Here is a 20,890-nt window from a genome sequence, read left to right as displayed (position 1 = left end):
AAGGAACACCATCAGCTGGCTGGAAAACTGAGGAAACTATTCTGAAAGGTTACATCTGAAAACATCCTTTTGTTAAGGGATCCTTCCTCTATATACTGGGAGTTTGCTTCCTGAGAAGAGCTTCTGACCTCAGCAGGCCATTTGGGCCACAGGAGGGTTCTCCCACACTCTGTCCTCTGATGTTGATCTTCTCGGAGAAGTTAGTGCTGTGGTGGACGACAAGGCATCTGGGTCTGGGCCACTCCTCTGCTATGTTGTACTGCTGGTGTGGTTGTGCTGTGTCTCCTCTGTCCTCCAGTTTTGTCATAGTGAGGGATTGCTGCTCCCTCTGTGGCTTTCTCCTGTCCTGTTTATCTCTGAGAGATAAAAACTCACTGTTTTTTCCTTATCAGTGAATATTCAGCAAGCATCCATCTCTTGCCCTTGGCAAGAAGAGATGGAGGAACATCTACAGCAAGGGGAAGAAACACTTGCATTAAGGGAATTCTTAAGAAGGGAGAAAAGTTAGGTTATTTTTTTCCGTCCTTCTTTTGCTGAAGAAAGGTTCCTGCTCTATCCCACACTTTTTTTTTTTTTCCCCCCCCTCTTTGCCATCAGCTTTTGTTCCCCTTCCAGAATGGGATGGAGGAAGCAGCTATGCTAATCTTGTTGCTCCCTTCCCCTGAATCATATATCTTGTGCAGCCTGTGGTTTAGACTTTTGATTTGGAACAGCGGGAGCCAGGGTTCATACAGCAGTGCCTGTGGTTTGTGCTGTGACTCCCTATCAGCTTCCACAGTTGACAGAGTACCACATATCCTTAGGATGGTGCTTCTGTTTGAGGTTCCCAGTTCAGCTGTATCATCTGGCTGTCAACACCAGGGCAGGAGAAATGTACAGCAATGCACAAAATAATAGCTAAGCCTGAGCTGCTTCTGCTTCTCTACTTTCTCTCCATGTTCTCATGGAAGCCGGGCTGTACTTTGAAGTGATGCAAACTTTCCATGCTTGGATGGTTTGGCCAAATATGGGGTACAGCATCTCTTCCTGATCAGATTGGATGAGACATGACTGGCTTTTATTGCTAAAGCTCTGCATAAAAGAAGCTGTAACTTTTTTTTTTTTTTGAGGAGAACACTGTATTCGTTGCTTGACAATATGGGGTACAGCATCTCTTCCTGATCAGATTGGATGAGACATGACTGGCTTTTATTGCTAAAGCTCTGCATAAAAGAAGCTGTAACTTTTTTTTTTTTTTTTTTAGGAGAACACTGTATTCGTATGCTAGACATTCAAGCAGAAAGCAAAGGTTCTCTTTCAGACACTCATTATGTTTGTCTTTACTCTAGAGGCATCAGTACCCTCTTTGAATCTGCCTGCGACCTTACCTATTTGCTTCTCCTTTGTTAGAGAAGGTTTAGAGAGCTCACATCTAAATCTCTCCAAATATTTCTCTTCCCTTCTGCCTGTCAAACATACCACTTGCTAGTTAAACCTCAGCGGTGTTAAGGAAACTTTGCTCCAGGAGTTCCCCAGTCCAGCAGCTACACCTGTGGGGGTGAGACACATGCACTGCTGCATGGCTCTGGACTTCCAGCTTGCTGTGCTGAAAGTCTCGGGTTTGTTTTTCAGGACAGTGTCACTTTCCTCTGTAACAATATCCTTTCATCTCCTGGTTCACATGCTCCACTGCATTCTGGGATGGCCCAATACAAAGAGTGCCTTATTATGTTTGTGTATGTGTGATTCTGTTTTTTCCACATCGTTGACCTAGTGCCTTCCATGTCCTTGGTTATGCAACGGCTGCGGGCTGGTTAACGCTGTCCTGGCCAGCACCGCTACTGTACATCCGTCCCCCATGCAGGGCTGGCTTCCTGAAGACCTCCAAGTGTCCACCTGACTTGGGATGAGGAATGTGACCCTGCCCATCCTCGAGAGTAGGGGGTGTTCACTGTGTGTGTACCAGCTCCTGTTTCTGCCCTCGCTCACAGATGCGCTCTCTTCCTTTAGCCTGTGTGACACTGTGTATCCCTTTATTGAGTGATTTTTGTTCTCTCCCCTTCCCCTCCATTGTTTTCTTGGCTACAGCTGGGCTTTGCTGATCTAAATCTGGCAGAATTTGCAGGCTCTGGATCCACTGTCCGTTGCTGCTTGCTGGAAGGCTATGATACTAAGAACACCCGACAGGACAACTCCATCCTAAAGGTACGGCAGTTGTTACTGCCACAGTGAAAATTCTCCTATTGAATTCAGAAAGATCACAGCCAGGGTGCAGTACTGGGCCTGAGAGAAGGTTCTGTTATGTGCGGAGACAGGTTTTTGCTTTTATGCTGCTAGTCTGACTTGGGAACTTTCCTGTTATCAGAGTTGCCCTTTGATATCTTGGCATCCCTTTTGCCAAGTGATGACCCTCGATAGCATTCTTTGTCATCAAAGAAAGCGTGAACAGGAGGGGGGAAAGGAGTTCTAAGTGCATTGTCAGGGTGACCAGGCTGGTGTCCTGCTGCGCCTCTGCAACTTGAAGTTACTGACACCAATGATTTGGGGCAGGGAGGGAAATACCTTGCTAAATCCCTGAAGCTGATTTCCTTTGGAGAGGAACTAGGTCTTGCTAATCTTTACGCCTAGCCCTTGACCTCCTGGCTGTTGTGAAGTGAGGAGCTCACTGCAGCATGGCTAACAACGTGCCTTGTCCCCCCTCTCCAGGTCACGATCGGAATGTCCCTGCTCTCAGGGGATCCCTGCTTCAAAACGTGAGTTTCTGGGTGCTCGCCCCGTTCTGTGCGGACCAGGAAACCTGGTTCTTCTGCCGTTCTCTGCTAGTGACTAAAATTGATGGGGAGGGGGAAAAGATGCCATTGATATTGAGAAGTACAGGGGAAAGCTTGAAACGGGTGGTCTGGATTGTTGAATCAGCCAGACAGCTAAGCCAGCCTGTGCTGTTGGTGGGTTTGTTCTCTGCTCTGGTTTTCCCAGCTTGGTTATTGGTTGTGCCAGTATTTTCCCTGCTAGGTTTTGGAAACTAATGAACGTTGGTAACAAATTTCATGTTTTGCGTGAAGGATAGAATTTCTCATAGCTCTGCGGTTGGTTTCGCTGACCGCCGAGCAGGGAAACGTCAATGAAGAAAACAGTCTTTGAAATGGACGCACTTCAGCACATATCACACAGGATAAAGATCTTGACTTGAAACAGCAACAAAAATACTGCAAGGCTGAAACGTTTTAGTTCTCCTTTTCTTCTACAGGGACCCAGGTTCACAATTAGTATTAATTAGCAGAGAAATTGTACATTTTTTTATGCATTGTGATAGGAAAGAATAAGTACAGTTAAGGTATGAAGCAGTTTTGTTGCTTAAAGATTTGTTGAGGGATTAACTAACAAATATACTGGCCACGTGTACCTTTGTACTGCTGCATATTTTTAAAAGCAGTCTAGATATGGTGCTCAGGGACACGGTTTAGAAGTGGGCCTGGTTAGATAACGGTTGGACTTGATGATCTTAAAGGTCTTTTCGAGCCATAACGATTCCATGATTCAATGATAGCATTGCGAGGCTCTGCAGTCCAAGCCAACCTGCCTTAGCGTGCTGTAGGGTGTGTGACTATACAGGACTGCCATGTGCTGATACAGATATTTTGTGTTCATTCCTAACAGTATGAGAGAAGAAAGCTTTACCTTGAGGCCATCTGTTGTAGTAGTGGTATTCTAGGCTAAAAGGTTTAATTTTAGGAGCTAGCTTAAAGTGTACAAATTAGTTTGCATTCTTGTTATAAAATGCTGCATAATTTTTGGTTGGTTTGTTTTGTGAATGGCTTTTCATAGTGCTGCAGCATTTCTGAGACTTTAAAACCCTAAGTGCAATGTCATTCTAAAAAATTTCTGCTTCAGAAGGAAGTGTAGTAAAGAAGTTTTGGATATCTTAAACCATAACTTTGTAACAGTAACAGATGTTTTAAATCTAGGGTACTAGGATGTCTGGAAATAATATGTCTGCCAAAAATACCTGTTGGTCCTTCACTGTGGAAGCAAGTCCCACTGTTAGAGTGCCTGAAAATTATACAGAATTGAATATATATATCTATTTAATATAAGTAGGGTCAGTCTGAAAGTCAGACCTCCTAATTTTCTTAAGGGATTTTTGCAGTCATTCCCGTTTTTTCTTTATATGTTGATGATGTGCAAATGTCTGAAAACGGAAGCTTTGCATGTAGAATAGTCCTTGATCAGTAGAGCTTTTGAGAAATGGCACTCATTTAGGGGATTAGGCAGGAGTTAAACTGTGCTGGGAAATCACTTCCGAGCGCTGACTTTCTGCAGCACTCAGATGAACCTTCTCCTCCTGGGTGCCGTGCAGGAGGGCAGAGCAGGCTGTTTGCCTGAGCTGACAGACCCAGGGGCTGCTCTGACAGCTGCTGCAGGAACAGTTTGCTTTATTAAGGCTGTAAAGGCCTTATTAACCTCTGAAGCAAAGTCCCCAAAGTACCTGGGTGTGTGTAAATCACTGATAACATGATTAGGGAGGGGTTTTGGTTTTTTTGTTGGTTTGTTGTTTGGTTGTTGTTTTTTTTTTCTGGGGAAGGCATGCCGTGGGTTTCCTGAAACCTTTATGGCTCTTTGGTTGCCCCTATAAAATATTCTCAGTGCTTTATTTTTTCTCTCAAAATACTGCAAAGGTCCTCTTACATAGCATCTTCTCTCAGAGCTCCAAGTGAGACACATAATTCTCACTCCTCACTTAAAAAGCATAATGTGATCCGTTAGTTCTAGTTCACGCTTCGGGCTCCAGGGAGGTTAGGACTCCAACAGGAATAACCACTTTGCCACGCTGCACATGTCATGGCTTCTACCCAAAAACACTTCTGGAGGAAGGGAGGGGGCTACAGGCACTCACCGCTCTACCCTGCAGTCAGCATTTACAAAGGGATGTTGGGAGCACGCCGAATAACCAGAAAAATAATTTTGACAGCTGGAAAAACACTTTAGTCTTACTGAAAAGGAGTTTAATCATCAGTTAAAAAATTGAAAGGTTATTTGATCATTGTAAAAGTACTCTCATATGGGGAGGGGGTTGTTGGGATAAAAGGCTTCTTTTGACCTGAGCCAGAAAGGTGTAACAAAAGGGTGCTGGAATTTAGAGCTGGACAACAGCAAACCGGTTCCTGTTTGTGAGGCCAGCTGGCCATGGGATACATGTTGGGGGAAAAAGGGCAGCTCTGGATGGTCTTCTAGAGGATAGTGCAGGCTCCAAGCCTGTTGTCCTGTATAAATGACTGAATGGTCCCTTTTTGCCTTAATTTACCTCAGATACTTGCTTTTGCTTGTAATACAGTCCAGATGCAGTACGAGGTAGGGAAGACCCGAGTCTTGCATGTATGAAAGCAAAATCCAATGTCACAGAGGGCTGCAGCTTCCCCCTTCCACATGAAGGGTGGGTGCAGGCGGGGGGACCTTCCTGATAGAGCAGAGTGGCGATTGCCGGTGCCGTGGGGTGATTCCTGGCCCCTGCCTGGCAGTTTGTAACCTTCTTCACTTCTGATCACAGGCCTCCCTCCACCGCCAAATCCATCACCATACCAGGACAGGACTCTACCCTGCAGCTGACCTGTAAGGGTGAGGGAACCACAAGCAGCAGCAGCAGCAGTTCAGCCACGATTGGCTCTCTGCGTCAGACCAAGCCAAGAACTGCCATTCTCAGCTCGGGTATGAATGCCGGTCCTGGAGCCGTGCAACGTTTGGCTGTGCCTGGACACTCTTTTGTTTTTCCCAGCAGTTGCAAGCACAGAAACTCTTTAATATTTCATGTTTTCCCGCACCCATCCTCACCCTCTGCTCATTAAGAAAATTGAGAAAAACAAAGCTATCTATTAAGTGCAACTGAGGAGAGGAAGCATGAATCTTTGCCACAACTTTCTGTTAGTGGAGATAAAGCAATTTGGTTCTTTTTACTAGGGATTTAATAATTCATGTATTCCACTCATCCCCGCTTTCCATTGTGTTCAATGACACTTAACATTGTTCTCCACTCAGCTATTCTGTTGCTCAGACTTATCTTCTAGAAAAGTTCCTCTGAAGGTTTTAGAGGTTGGTTTGAGGTCTAATGGCCTTGTTCCAGCTGCTGATGCAGAGTTCTTTGGCTTCTGTATGAGCCCGTTTTCAAGGGCACTGCATTTTCCCATAGCATTTTGTTCTTCCCAGCACACTCCAAATGTGCAGGCAGATACACTGCACCAAAATAGCACTCTAGTCTCATTGCTTCAGTGATTTAGCACACTGTGCAAGGGCTCTTAAAAAGCTGGCTAACATGTTACACTTGTGCACTTTTGGATAAGCTTGCTTCAAGAGAGACAAGCAGGGGTGATAGAAAAGGAGCAGAGGTTATGCTGAGGCTTCTGTATCAAATTCAGATGTGATTTAAATGGCATGGGCTCTTTCACAAATAATAGAAGGGAAAAGGTAGTAATAGGAGAAGCACCTAAATGGAGGTTGTAATAGTTTACTGCCAGTGGCCATTTGATGCTTTCTTGGTCTTAGCTTAATGCTTTTAACTGTGGATAGCTTCAGATACTACCTGTCTTTTAGACCCTTCAAGCTGCCAAAGATGCTTGTAAATTCCAGCACTGGATGCTAGAATTAGTGAAAAGCTTGACAGAGAAGCTTGTTGTTGTCTCCCCTACTCTCCAGCTGCTTTTAAGCTCTCTGTTAGTCTGTACAGCAGGGCTCTGCCAACAGACTTGCCCTGTCCTTGATCTAGCGTCCCAAGATCAGCCTCCAGTCCAAGGTGATCAGCAGGCAATGTCCTGGCTTGGCAATGGTGTAAGTGGAGTGCCCTGTTGTTCCTTGGCAGGTGTCCCAGAAGAACCGGATCAGAACCTGTCCAGCCCAGAGGAAGTTTTCCACTCGGGACACTCACGGAACTCCAGCTACGCCAGCCAGCAGTCCAAGATCTCCGGTAACCATTGATCTGCATGGCTCTGCCAGTGCTGGCCCCATCCCTTTCTCTTTCCAGCAGCAAGTTCTTGTGAGAATGATTTGCAGCCATCTCTCTCACCTTGCTCTTTAGTATCAGCATCTCCTGTTTAGTCTCTGCAGATGAGCTCACAGATGTATGTCTGAACCTCTGTATATGGGAGCAGAAATGCTGGTCTGAAGCTGCCCTGCCTGTTAACTGTGCTGCCAGGAAGGGGAGAAGATCTGGTTTGTAATCACTCTGTTTTTGCAGGTTACAGCACGGAGCACTCACGTTCTTCTAGTATGTCCGACTTGACCCATCGCCGGAATACCTCCACCAGCAGCAGTGCGTCCGGAGGGCTGAGTATGACAGTGGAGTGTCCTGAGGGAGAGCGGGACCACAAACTAGAGAAGCCACCTCGCCCCCCCAGACCAGCCCTTCTGCTGGATAGACCCTCCCGGTGGGTAACTGAGGAGAAAAGTTCCTCCTCTGGGAAGGCAAGACAGAATCTACTCCTTTGTCTTCGTGCAGTGGTAGATTGGAAATAGCCGCTGAGAAGGAGGCTATTGCCAAGGGAAGCTGGGGAGAATCTGAAAGTGTGTGTCTTGAAAAGCTGCATAAGTTTTCCCTTTATTTTCTCTCCCCAGGAGGAAAAAGGATTCAGTGGAGAGTCACCCAACCCGAGTGGATGATACCAGGATCGATGCTGATGATATAGTGGAGAAAATAATGCAGAGTCAGGACTTCACAGATGTCAGCAATACTGAAGGTGAGAGGATGAGTCTCAAAGGGGAGGTCTTGGCTGTTCTTTTAGCAAGGCTGCCACGCTTTTACAGTCAGATCTGATCTGCCATGGACTCCCTTTTCCTTTTGACAGCAATTTGCTTGCAGTGCTTGCTAGGTGTTTCTATGGTAGGTAAACAAACCACGTGGATTTGAGAGCTGCACACCCATTAGCAAATAGCACTTGCTGCTGTTCTACACGCTACAGCTGAGGTTGAACAGTAGCTCAAACATACAGGATGAGAGGGGAAAAATACCGATTCTTCAGTGCAGTGGAAATCAGTTACATCAGCTGCCTGCACTGCTGTAGTGGCCTTTGTCCAGGGTCAGCCCAAGGATATTTATTGAAGTAGGAGAGCACAACTGGAGGGGAAACAGCACGTCTCTGCAAAAAGATGGGAAGAAAGATGGGTCACAGTGTGCTGGTGATCAGGTCTGTCTGAAGGCCTAAGAAGGGGTTTCCTCCATTGCAGTCACAGCATTTGTTAAGAGAAAATGAATAATATCACTGCATTTGTTTTAATTTTCTGATTTAGCCTAGAAATCAATCTTTTACATCTAGTTGAGGTTTCTTGGTGAGCTTTAAACCTGAGCCTAGCTTGTTATTAGTATTTCTGTAGTTAGTTACGCTAAAGCATTGCATATGGCAACTTTCTTATAATATGGTGATACATACCTTGCTCAGCATGAGTTAAAACTAGACTGAATGTGGCCACCTCTCACCAGAAGAACAGTCTGAGTTTCTCCTCCAGTGAGCCTACAAAAGCAGCGTGTAGGCTGCTTTTGTAGGCTCACTGTCTCATCTGTTCAGATGTGTTTAAGCTGACCAGGAACTTGCATCAATGGAATTGACTTAAAAGAAGCAGCTGGAGGAATATCACTGAAGTAATCTCTCTGTGTTTACTCTTCCAAAGCTTAATGCTGTGGTTGATTTGTACATGAGGCTCTCTTCCAGAGCAAGAAGAGGTGTTCCCAGGGGCTCTGTTACTGTGGGAGCACCAGAAAGCATGCACATGCATTCCCAGAAATGCACTTGTTCCCGTGCTGTCCTTTGTGTAACGCAGCTAGGAGGGGAGCACCTGGCAGCAGTTGGTAGTTCTGGATGTTGATGTCTTACTTCCTTTTCTATCTGCAGACAGTAACCTGAGGTTGTTTGTGAGCAGAGACGGAACAACTACATTGAGCGGAATTCAGCTGGGAAACAGGTAGGCTTCCTGAAAGGCTGGCAGACAGGGGCGCTCCAGAGAGATTAGTTAGCACTTTGTACACAGGAAACTTTCACCTTTTGCTGTTACAGGAGAGATTTCTAAACATCATGTGCTACATGGTGGCTTTATTCCCACATTAACACCCCTGGGATCCCTCTGGTGACAGGCTACAGCTGCACTGGAGTATGAATGCAGTTCTCAGCAGGAGCTCAGAGGGATAATGTGATCCTAGTTGTTAGATCCAAGAACAGAAGTAAGGAGTAAAAGGACGAAATGGTAGAGGTTGGTTCCTGTTTGCTCCTGCGCGGGACTGAAGGCAGGGAGATTTGCCTCCTGCTGGCCTGCAGCAAAACTGCAGCAGCCTGGGTTATTGTCCTCCCTTTTCCCTGCCACCTCCTTCTTTGTTGAGTGAGAGCTTGTTCTCTCATGAAAGACTGCTGAACAAATAAAACCTTTTGTTGCCACAATAGCTCTCAGTACAGTGTCTTGGCTAGTTGCATTTGAGCATATTTAGCACTTTTTGAGGTTAAAAAAACCTCAACCAATAATGGTAATGCAAAGATGTGTCAAGTCGGCGACAAAATTGGGAGAAAAGCAAAGCCAGGAATACTGGCTCTTTGCGCAGGATACTCCCCCTTTCCTCTGTGCTTTAGAAGGATTCAGTTGTTACACCCAGCTCTTTCAAGTGCTCTAGTGTTAGCTTGCCTCGTAGCTGTCTGTTTTGTGTTATGAGGGTTGACTTCTCGCCAGACTGACTTGTTATTTTCAGTATTTTGTGTGGGGTTAGAGGGTGATGTTTGTGAGTGGAGAGGTCTGAATAAGAACTTCCTTGCTCTAGGTGACTGAGGAAAATAGCCTGGCTTTCTCATCTTCTTCCCCTCTGCCTCCCCAGGGTCTCATCTGGAGTTTACGAGCCAGTGGTGATTGAAACCCACTAAATGTGAAGAACAGGGTAGAGCTGCTGGAAACAGGCCCCCTACCCAGTCTGCTGCCACATGGATGCCAACCTTTACCTCTCTTCATGCAGCATTCCAGAAGGGATTTCTCCATGCCCCTCCCCATACGTTTGCACTGCAGAACTACTCCGAGACCACTCCAAATCATGCACTTTCCCTGTGTTGGCATTACCCTTCCCCGCTTCCTGGTTCTTCCAGTGCCTGCCTTCCCCCTGTTTCTGATCAGATGCAAGGTGTCTGTTGGGCTTATCCTTAGTCCTAGAGGATGTTGCTCATCTGCATCCCTCACTCCACCCATTCACTTGCAACAGGGGACTTCTCAGCTTCTGTCTCCCCAAAACATTGGGTAATACCACTGTGAACTGTTCAAACCACTGGGGGAGGGGGAAACCGTTCTAACCAAACCGAGAGCTGCTTGTTGGTGACATGGTGAAACGGCCACTTGCAGGATGCTTTATTCCATTGACTCTGCAAGGGAACATCGCCTTCCGAGGCAACGGTTTGACTGAACAAGGTATGCTAAGGTGCGCACTTCACCTTCCTACCCTCAAATCCCCAAACATCCTCTTCTCATAGGAAATATCTCCCAAAAGTGCATTTCAGAAAACTACCACAATCCAGATGGGAGTTGATAAACGGTTAAATGCTAGTGCTTGTTATACCACTAACTGCATTGTGCTCTTCCACTGCTGGGCATGGAAGGGCAGTGTTCATCTATTAGCATTAGCAGGAGCACTTTAGAGGTTCCAGATTTGACCTGGAGGAGGCTTCTACTTGCTGTTCCAGGAGCGTAATCCCTGTTCGCTGGAGTGATTCAGCAAATAGTCACTGTTGGAGCTTGTCGTTTGGTTTCTCTTTTTTTTTTTCTTTTTTTTTTTTTTTTTTTTTTTTGTGGCTCAGGAAGGGAACTGCCCTTCTTAGGCTGTGAAAAGAATCTGGTTATCTGATAGCCTTCCCCTGGGCCAGAGCAGGGTGCAGTTGACTGCAGTGGTGTCTACGTTGTGGTGGTGATTAACAGTTGCCTTTCTTGGCCTGGGCCAGTACGGGAGTTGGTGTTGGTTGGCCTTTCTTGCCCTGTCACCAGGGATCTATGTCTGAGCTGGTTCCTTTTGGGGCTGGGGAGAAGCTACCTTCTCTGCCTTCAAAGGTAGAATGGGTGTTTTCTGCTCTGTTAGCCACAGCAGCCGTTCTTAACTGCTCCACGGCGAGTGAACTCTTCTGACAAGGCTTCGAGCTGTTCTCTGGTTGATCTTTCAATTGCTATTCTTTGGGTTTGGTTTCTGCAGTTGTTTGACACTTTAGCTGCCTCTTTTCCTTGCAGTGCGTGGCAGAGATGTCCGTCCCTTTCAGCTCCCGCTTATAGATTCTCCTGGCAGCTGAATTGCAAATGAGGATCTATGCAGACTCCAGCCGTGGGCCGTCAGCAGGCTGTGCTTGCAGCCCTTCCTGTACAGAGACTTTCAGCCAATAAGCTATTTCTGTGTAGTGCCCTTTCCTCTTTTGCCAGTGTACTGTAGTAGCACTCAGCGGCTGTGCACTCGGGGCAATGGCACGCTCCTGGGCATGACTGGGAACGTGCCCTCCTCTGACACACGTGTGCGTGCACACACACAGGCACACACTTGTCCCATTCAGCAAGGAAACACTTGTAACTGATCACGTTGTTGTTCAAGTTCTTAGTTATTGTAAAGCCTTTTTTTAAAGGTGGAAAAACAAACAAAAAAAAAAAAGTATTAATTATGGTCTCTGTGGCCAGAATGCATGCAGATGAGTTACTGGAAAAGGGAATTTGGCAGAACGAAAAACAAGGAATGAAAGGGCCTTGATTTTTTTTTTTTATTTTTTTTTTCTGCCCTGCTAGCTAAGGATGGCTGCGTGGGGAGGGTGCTAGGCAGTGTGGCAAAGCTATACAGCTGCTTACTCTATTTCGACAGTTTCTCTTTTTGAGTCAAGAGGTTTCTTTCTGTATTTGGACAGACAACCTGTAGGATATGGATCTCTTTCACCCTTTCCCTTCAAAGGGAATTAAATTTGGTGTAGGGTAAGAAGGGGTGTAGACAACACCTTGGGTTTGGTTTAATGTGGAGAAAAAGTATTGGATCTTTTGAGTCTGTCTAGAACAAAAACTCTTTCACACTTGCTGGTGTCTTTTAATGGTAATCTCTTCTTCATTCAGTCTGGGAAGGTTTGGCACTCGCTAGCAGGCTGGTGAGCATCCTGCCCTGTTCCTGGGATGATGCATGTCTGCAGGAAGGGGAGAACTGCTTGCTTTTCTCTCTCTCTCTGGGGCTCTGCCAGAAAGCCAGGCCTGACCTGACCCTCTGCTCAGGTCAAGGTGAAGGCAGGAGCAGGCTCAGGCAGCGATGGGTGTTCCTGCCCTGTCTGCAGATGGCTCTGTGGAGCTGAGGGTCAGGCTGCTCCCTGGGGGCCAGCGAAGCCCCTTGGGAAGCTGAGTCCATCCAGGATTTGAAAGGAGCAAACATAAGCCAGGAAAGGGGCCAAAACCCTGCTCACTTCTGCTGCTTTGCGTCTATTCCCATGAAAAACAATGGCAGTCACTGTCAGAGCAGTTGGGAACCCAGGGCTTTCTTCTGGGCTTCCATTGGCAAGAGTCGGCTGCTCCGAGGCGCTGGCAGCTCGGCATGTCACAAAATCCCCATTAGGACAGAGGGCAGAATCTCTTCCCAGTGAAGCAAGAGGAAAAGCAGTTGAGCTTTTCAGAAAGCTGGTCTCATTGTCCCAGGCTGCCAGAGGCATAACCTGCTCCATCGCATAGCTGTGGCCAACCTGGGCATGTCTCTGGCTTCTCTTCCAGCAGCTTGGCACATCACTGCTTGCATTTTTGATAACTGTGTCTTATAGGGTATCTCTTCCTTGTCTCCACATTATTACTGACTTCACAAATCCTGGTCTTTACAGTAGCTTTTTATCTCTCCTACCCCTTGTTTTGAATAAGAAAGCAGCCCTAGTCGTTCAGCCTGGTGCAGCACAGCCAGGGCTGGAGCTCCCAGAGCAGACCCGGAGGGAAGATGGAGCAGTCTGTTCCTATTTCTAGATCCCACACAGAGCTCCCGCTGCGCATGCCATCACAAGTGATGCCCAGCGGTACCTGGCCAGTGGTGGGCATACAAGGCAGTGGTGATGGAAGTGGGGTTGCTTGTCCCACAGACTCACTGCCGTCTCTCGGGAAGCTGCATCTCGCGAGCACTTTTTCCTTGTGGCATCGCTGCAGTCTGTTCCTTGTTGGACTTTGAACATTTAAGAAGTGAATCAGTTTCCAGACCCAAACCGCTGGCTAGTTTCCTTTGGGTTTTGGTTTTTTTTGTTGTTGTTGTTGTGAAGTTTATTGACTTTTTTTGTATAAACCCAGCAGGCTGGTGTTTTTTTGACTGCATTATTGTTTCATTGATATTTTATTCCTGGGGAGCTGAGGGGGGATGTTCTTCCCCACATTGTTCCCCTTCTCAGGGGATTCAGAGGTGGCTTAAACAAGTAAAAGGACCTTATTGGCAAGACTCTGCATCCCCTGGGTTTCAGATGCTGACATGCAGGGCTGCTCACGCCTGGCAGACCCTGGAGAGCAGAGCTGGCTCTCTGCTCCAGTCTTGGGGCCAGGCAAAACACGTGGGCTCTGCTCTCCCAGTTTCTGGACCTTTAGTGGTGGAAGCCCGTTGCAAAGAGTTGAGAAATTCAATGTAGCTTTTTTACTAACTTTTTTTAAAAAAAAACAATATAAACTGAGTGAATGTCCAAAAGAATCGGCTTAGTTGTGACTTGGTGAAGGAGATGGGTTTCAAGTGGAAATTGTGATGGAAAAAGGGGGAGAAGGATGTTGCTCCTCCATCATCTTCTTTTGTATGGTTGGCACTTTAAATGGGGGCCTTTGTACTGTCCTGACCCTCGGTGGGATGGGCAGCAGGCGTGTGATCTCTGCCCCCCCCCCATTGCCACATCACTTTGCCCCCCGCAGGAAGTTAATAAGCCCTTTTAAATGTTTGCTTCAGTTTTTAGAGGGTTCCGAAGCAGGCCAAGACCTGAAGAAATATGTATTTCATTCGCATCTTAATAGGAGGGGTTGAATTTTTTATTTATTTTGTTGTTGCTGTTTCATTTTAAACTGGTGGCTGTGCAGCTGGACTCTGCACACGCTGTTGTGAACCTCTGGGAAAACCTCACTCCAGGTACGCTAGAGCACCTAGGTTAAACACCCCTCCTGGAGAGGGCCTCCCCCCGCTCCCCTCGCTGCCTTACGCAGGAGCTGCAAATTCACCCTCCGCCCCTCCTGCCCCCTCCCCGCCACCCCACCTAGTCTCTAGCTGAACGAGTTCTTGCTCTGGTGACTGAGCCCTGTGGACAAGGCTGGTCCCCAGGGGCAAGTTCCTACAAACACTGCCTGGTTGCAGGTGTTTGTCCTTGTAAAGCCACTTCCTCACTGGGGAGGGGGGGGGTTGAGGAGTGCAAAATTCGCCCCTCGTTTCCCCCCTGAGAGCTGTCATCCATCAGCCCACCCGCACCATCCGAGCCTGATGCCCTCCACAGCTCTACGTTGCATTGCCCCTGCCCTGTCAGGAGGGAGCGGACGTGGAAACCTGGGAAATAAAAAGGAATTTGGATGAAGCTGTGAGCGAGAGGTGTGGCTGAGCCTCGTAACTTGCCTCAAACACAAGGAATAACGGTAGAGCCCGTATTTTTGTGGGGGGGAGGGAGGGGAAGGGGAGATCGTGTTTTATTTTCTTGAAAGTGAATTGAGCTTGGTGATCTTCAGATGAGGCGCGCACTTGATTTATATCAGATTCTATAGAGAGATCGCTGATATTTTTGGAAAGGGAATGGGTCTATGCAAACTTCCAAAATTGCTTGAAAGATAGTTTAACATTTTTTTACTTTGAAATCTAAAGATAAATCTAACTTTTTTCTTAAAGCAGAAGTGCGTTTAGAAAGAGAAGCTACTTCCACTGCTCTATTTTGATGATGATTCTTGGAAAGTTTGGGCTGGAGGGAATGACTATTTTTCACCATTTTTATCTTGCTCCTCTAGTTTTTTGTTTCTTTTTCTAACGGAATGCTGTGCCGTCTTTGATTCAACAGATCGTGTTTGTATTTTCTGTATCTGGTTCCTAACGTAGAGAAATAACAAATATATGAGGAAATCAATATAATGTCAAATGTTGTTATGGTTTGGGGGAAAAATAAAGGGTTTTGGTACTTCACACTGATTCTTCTTGCTTTGTTTCTGGTTTTAAATGTGTTTTTGATTCAAAAATATTTGCTAAGGAAGCCGAAGGGTCAGACAGTGCCTGCTGACATGCAGAGCCCTGGAACAGGATTTGGTTTTGCCCTCCAGGATTTCCTTGGCGGCTGGGAGTGGAGATCCCTGCCAGCCCTTCCCTGCAGACGGGAGAAGTGCTACAGAGGGGAGCTGGCAGCACAGCACAAGTCCAGTGGAAGCAACAGCCTGCAATCCAGGGGGAAGGTCGAACTGGCACGAGTCCTGGCAATGTCTGGTGTTCCTGAACACCGCGTTCTAGCCAAAGCCCTGCTTGAACAGCCCCGTCCTGCCCCATTGCAGAGCAGGGCTGGGCACCCCCGCCCAGGGCCATCTCACCAGGCTGGCCTAGGGGAAGGTGTCGCAGCCCATGGGGCTCCAGGGAACGCCTCTGGGCCCTTGCCGCTTGTGCGAGGGCAGTCACCGCAGGCTGGCAAGCCTGTTGATGGAGATTTGAGCCAAATTCGCTGCCCGGGTACTTGCTGCAGATGCATACAAAGGCTAGAAGGGACCAGGGCCCCTGGCAGGAGGCGGCTTTGCCTTCCCCACCCTCCCAAAGCCTCAGCCACGACGCGTCTGATCAGCTGCACCTTGGAGTCCCTTGGAGGGTCTTCCCCTTTCCCTCAGCTGTATTCCCCATCCTCAGATAATCCCTTGTGTCCCTCAGCTGTTCCACCTCCTTTTTCCCTTTCCTCAACAGAATCACAGAATGGTCAGGGTTGGAAGCGACCTCCAGCCGTGGCATGTGTGGAGAAATGGCTGGGGCACAGGACACAGTGCTGGAGCAGGTGTTGAGCCAGTTGGGTTCAAGATGAGTCACTTCCACCAGAACACATGGACACCGGGTGGTGGGTGAAACTGGAGCACTGTGCTGCCGAAGGGAACCATCCTCTCCTCTCGCCAGGCAGTGGCACAGGATTGGGGATGCTTTAGCAAAGAGCTTTGCTCCTGGCCTTTCCCTCTGGGACCTGCTTGCTTCCAGCTGTAAAAAAGGACCTTGGTGCTGTGGGGGAGGCACCGAACGTGCAGAGGGCGGCCAGCCTGGCCTCGCAGCCTGTCAGGCATTGCCCTCCATGATGGCTGAGAGGAGCCAAGGCCTCCTTCGCACAAACAGGGGACTACAGGGGCCTTCCTGCGAATTTACTTTCTTTCACTGCATTTCCCGCTGATGCCTGGTCCAGAATGCAGGTGTCCTGTGACTTTCTGGAGTATTTTCCAATGAGTAACTCATGCACCGAATCAGCAGCATGTTTCCGTGTGTGCCGGCTGTAAGCACAGGAATACTGCTACTGCTTTCTCTGTTACTCCCTTAGAAAGTGGCACTGCCTGTCTTGACACACGTGGTGAATCTATACCAAACCTTTCTAGAGACAGGTACAAAGGTGTGCAGAGCCTGGCAGGGACAGAACTACTGACATGCAACAGCACATCTGCCAGAACGCGCTTTAAAAAAGCCGAGAGTCGGTATATTGGTGCAGGGGAAGGCAGCAGGTACTTGAAACTCCTTCTGAGTCCTCTGAGGAAGTGCCCTTGCGCTTCTTCTTCCCCACCGCCTCTGGGTCAGCTGCTAAGGTGCAGTCCCCTCTGAGCCCCTCAAACTGGAACCTCAAGAGCCGAGTGGGGGAATTGCCCACCATCCCGGAGAAGGGAAGGAAAAGCCCTTGCAGGAAGCAGGCAGAGCCCCCCGGGCGGGTGCTGCCCCGGTGCCTCCCCCCTCGGAGCCCCGCAGGGTCTCTCCGGCCCCTCTCCCCGTCGTCCGCTCCCCTCCGCTCCCCTCCGCTCCCCTCCGCTCCCCTCCCCGTTTCAGACCCGTGGCGGTGCATTCGCATGCCCTGGGGCTGAACAAACAGCAGGTAGCCATTAACCGTTCCCGAGCAGCTGCCACAGCCTGCGGGTCCTTCTCTGACTCTCTCTCCCTTTGCAGGCCACAGCAACAGACCAGGTGGTTGGATTCGGCTTGGTTGCCTTCAGCCTCGTTCTCTTTGTTTACTACACCCTCTGGATCATCATACTGGTACGGGTCCCCTCTGGCTGTTACAATCCCAGTCACTTCACACTCAGGTGTTAGCCTAGGCTTTGTTTAGGGGATGATGTGTCTGTGTGCCTGAAGGACTCTGCTTTGCCAGCTTCTTGGTTAAAAATTTCAGGGCAGAGCTTCCTCTCTGCTGGTCCAGCCCTTGCCCCTTCTGGATGTGCCAGCCCTTGCCTGGGTGAGACCAAGCTTCGATCGTGCAACCTGCACTGCTGCTCTCAGACAAGCTGACCCAGCCGGTGTAAGATCTGAGGCTCATTCGAGCTATCAGCAAGAGCTGGAGCCTGGTCCCTCTGGAGGTGTTGTCACTGATGTTCGTATTTGCAGTCCTCCAGATTCCTCGTTCTGGTGGGAGATCACGGAGGGAAACATAAAAAGAGATGACTCTTACTAAATCTGGAGCCTGGTAGGGAGGAGAAGGGTTTGGGGAATGCAGAGCTCTGGAAAAGCAATTGCGAACCTGGTAGTTTGCCCACTTCTAGTGACGCATCAGCGTGGGTCATTAGTGGTTTTCTTCCTGGAAAGAAAGGTCTCCTCATGAGCTTTCCAGTACAAGAGGCCTGGTTCAGCCCTGGGCTGATGTCTGAACTCCTGGCAGCTTCTCCCCTACCCTCTGAGAGTTTTGAATTCCAGTCTTGCATCTGCTTACTATCTGCCTGATATGTGTTCATACACGTCTGTAGTCCCAGGAACGCCTAGGTGTGTCCGCTGCCGTGTAGGAATCCTTACACTGCTCTCTAGTGTCCAGAGCCTTCCGCTGGCCTCCACAGAGGGATTGCCATGAAGCAGATCTGGTATCAGCTGCTCCCTTGTGCAGAGCAGAGTCCAGATTTACTGTGTTCAGTACCAAGTGGGCCAGCAGCCGTGCCCACCCTGGCACCCCAGGGCTGCGGGACCCCTGTGATGGCACTGTGTCTGCCGAACGGTGAAGCGTTCACTGCCTGTCCCTTGTCCCATCCCTGCAGCTGTGGGCCAAGCCACGTGCGGGTCTGGGCGCCGTTGTTTTTTTTTAGCTATCTCTTCATGACTGCTATTTCCATCCTGCTTTTGAAACCACAAGGCTGCAGGTGTCGGGGACTTGCCTGGGTGTTGTGCCCACCTCCTGACACCCCTCTCTGTCTCCTGCAGCCCTTCATCGACAGCGACCACGGGATACACCGGTACTTCTTGCCTCGGGAGTATGCAGTTATCATCCCTGTGGTGGCCGGACTGCTGTTACTGCTATTTATAGGTGAGTGTTATTTCTGTTGTTCTAATTAGAAGCTTCTAAATTAGGAAGAGAGAAGAGGTTTGCTAGGGGGTTAGCTAATGTGTGACACTCGTGACACGCTCTCTGTGGCTCCTGACACAGCTCCGCCTGACATGGACTCTCGGGGCCTGTGTTTGCCTGTAACTTTGGCTGTTTGAGCCTCTGGACAGCAGAATTGTTTCTCTGCTGAGGTTCTGCTGCTCACTACAATGGGTTTTGAAAGTGCCCATAATTAGAAGTTTTCTGGCTGAATCTGTTCTCTCTCTCATGGTAGGCGTCTTTATAATGGTCGTGATGTGGAAGAGCAGGAAACCTGCCAAGAAATCAGACTGAAAGCCCAGCTGAGAGATGAGAAGGCGCCCACCCTGCAGCGTCGTAGCCAGGAAAAGACTTTGCCTGCAGCACCTCCTCCAGAGCGCTCAGCACCGAGCTGCCTGCGCTCTCCCACGTTCCTTCCTGCAGAGACGAAGTCTTCTGTAGTTTACAACTTACTGACCAAAGGGAAGCAAAACTGACCTCTGGGGCTCATTGAGAGAGGGACCAGAGCTCCGGCTGTGAGGGACCTGCTCCCCCGCTGGGGCCGCCCGTACCAGAGCTGGCTGGAGGAGCTGTAACAGCCAGAGTGCGAGTTGAGCCCTGTCCACTGCTCGGCCTCTGAGTAATCCTTCCCCTCTGCTCTTGCTGTGTCCAGTAGTTTGTTCCTTCTGGGTTTTTTTTAAATGTTTACATGCGGTTTGTGGGGTTTTATTAATTGGGTTCAAGATGGAGAGGAAAGAAATGAGACTGAGCTTGGAAAAGGCAGGGTTGTGTTCTCCGTTTGCCTGCTGGGAGGACTAACCATGATGCTGATGGGCTCTTACCTTTCTGAAGAGGGACGCCCATGAGGCTGGGCATGTAGAGGGTGCAGGGACAGTGCCACTGCTGCCCTCTGCATCCCCTCCTGCCGTCATCCAGCTGAGGGGGTGGCGAGGAGATCCCCTGGGTCACAAGGAAGCATTCGGCACCACCGCTGACCAGTGTGGCTCTCATCACTGCTGTCAGCCACTGGCTGGGTTCCTGCTCCCGGACAAGACTCCACATGCCAGCCAGGGAGGTGTGGTGGCACCCTGTCCTTCCCCCCCAGGGTTTACTCTCCTGGCAGCAGTTGCTGCCCTGAGGTTTGGTGTCCCACCAGCTCCCACAGACCACAACGAGTGGGATCACCCTCAATAAAGGTCCCCAAGATCTCAGTCCCTGTCCTCAGCCCATGCCAAGGGGGTGCCGCAGGCCTGCTGGGATGGTTTCTGCTGCATGGCCCTGGCAGTGCCCAACGCCGTGCTGGGGAAGGTCCTTGCCTGGGCTCTCGGTGGGTCCTGTCTTGCCAGTGGGGACAGGCGGGGAAGCACCGGAGAGGACCTGGCTGGGCAAACCAAGCCTTCTGCTGGCCCTGCCATGCTGGGGGCTGCTTTACCCTGCCTGGGGTAGCTCCAGCAAAAGGAGGGCAGATTGGGGCGCTCTGATCCTTCTCACACTGCGAACTTCCCCTTCCAGACAGCCGCGTGTCCCATCGTCTCCCATCCTGCCAGGGGGTGATGCTGGTGGTTTGGGGGCACACTGGGTGCTGCAGGTCTTGGGCTGAATCTGGCTGGAGGCTCGTTTCCAGCTCTTGGGGAGGCTGCCTGGCTGTGCCGGGCTGCACACCCACCCCGCTCACCTCTCGCTGCACTCTCCCTGAGGCCAGGTCCTCCATCCCCCTGTTTTCCCTTACCTGTGCCTTGCTGCTGCCCCTTCTCCCGGTGAGGAATCCCCCACTCCCCAGCCCCTCGCCTGCTCAGCCGCTCCCCCTCAAGGTGGGTTTGAGCTGGGACAGGGGGTGGTAAAAGGGGGAAAAATTTGGTCGTGTCTCTGAGCAGGTCCAGGCGTTCTCCCGCAGCACTGCTTGCTGTGTGGGAGCACGGCGGTGTCCCTGTCACCTCCTCTTTCCTCCCAGTTAAAGCTTGTGGGGGACAGGCTTTGGACCAGTTTCAAGGTCATAATTCTTTGTCAACAGTGGGAGAAAGCAAAGTCCAGTAGCGCTCCCTGGGCAGGCAGCCGGCGGCTCGCTCGGGGGATGTTTCTCACGGGGGCTCTGCAGTTTGGGCCGAGCACGAGGGGCTGTGGGTGACGGGTGCCCCCCGCCCCGGGGCCATCAGATGGGGACCTGGGGTGTCAAGAAGGCCCCAGCCCCATTTTGGATCATTTTGATCCCTGAGCTGTTCCCACCACCGCTGAACGCACCAGTATCCGGCCTGACTTGGAGCTACTGGTGCGGTGCAAGGAGGTGAGAAAGGGGCTTTGGGGCGGGGCGGGGGGGGTTGGCTGCAGGGACCCCCGGGAAGGCGGAGAGGGCAGAGCAGGAGGTGGGGAGAGAAACGGGTGCCGGGGTCGGTCCCAGACGCGTTGGTCCCAGGACATAGAGGATGGGTCCCGGTGCCGGTCCCGGAGCC

The 20,890-nt window shown here is 49.7% G+C and overlaps 2 protein-coding genes across 2 annotated transcripts in view; both read left to right on the top strand.

Moving 5' to 3' along the window:
• FAM102A (family with sequence similarity 102, member A) overlaps positions 1 to 10,310 on the top strand; it is a 32,705-nt gene extending 22,395 nt beyond the window's left edge. The window contains exons 4-11 of the mRNA XM_009888035.1: positions 2,068 to 2,184; positions 2,686 to 2,732; positions 5,525 to 5,682; positions 6,827 to 6,931; positions 7,202 to 7,391; positions 7,579 to 7,700; positions 8,850 to 8,919; positions 9,815 to 10,310. Of these exons, the coding sequence (XP_009886337.1) occupies positions 2,068 to 2,184; positions 2,686 to 2,732; positions 5,525 to 5,682; positions 6,827 to 6,931; positions 7,202 to 7,391; positions 7,579 to 7,700; positions 8,850 to 8,919; positions 9,815 to 9,860 (855 nt within the window). The 3' untranslated portion in view covers positions 9,861 to 10,310. The remainder of the gene's footprint in view (positions 1 to 2,067; positions 2,185 to 2,685; positions 2,733 to 5,524; positions 5,683 to 6,826; positions 6,932 to 7,201; positions 7,392 to 7,578; positions 7,701 to 8,849; positions 8,920 to 9,814) is intronic.
• A 1,931-nt stretch (positions 10,311 to 12,241) lies between these two features.
• Positions 12,242 to 18,758, top strand: DPM2 (dolichyl-phosphate mannosyltransferase polypeptide 2, regulatory subunit). The gene is made up of 4 exons (XM_009888085.1): positions 12,242 to 12,286; positions 17,069 to 17,158; positions 18,305 to 18,407; positions 18,700 to 18,758. Exons 1-4 carry the CDS (start codon positions 12,242 to 12,244, stop codon positions 18,756 to 18,758), a joined length of 297 nt encoding a protein of 98 aa, XP_009886387.1.
• The last annotated feature ends 2,132 nt before the right edge of the window (positions 18,759 to 20,890 follow it).

The sequence above is a fragment of the Charadrius vociferus genome, unplaced genomic scaffold (assembly GCF_000708025.1).
Source record: "Charadrius vociferus isolate BGI_N301 unplaced genomic scaffold, ASM70802v2 scaffold56, whole genome shotgun sequence".
In the NCBI taxonomy this organism is placed as follows: domain Eukaryota; kingdom Metazoa; phylum Chordata; class Aves; order Charadriiformes; family Charadriidae; genus Charadrius; species Charadrius vociferus.
The sequence above is the reverse complement of the archived record's forward strand: the minus strand, read 5'-3'. Positions and strand labels throughout refer to the sequence as shown.

Coding starts and splice junctions, on each gene's coding strand:
- DPM2 (XM_009888085.1), top strand. CDS start 12,242: ATGGGTGTTCCTGCCCTGTCTGCAGATGGCTCTGTGGAGCTGAGG. Junction 12,287..17,068: donor ATGGCTCTGTGGAGCTGAGG/GTCAGGCTGCTC, acceptor CTCCCTTTGCAG/GCCACAGCAACAGACCAGGT. Junction 17,159..18,304: donor CCCTCTGGATCATCATACTG/GTACGGGTCCCC, acceptor TGTCTCCTGCAG/CCCTTCATCGACAGCGACCA.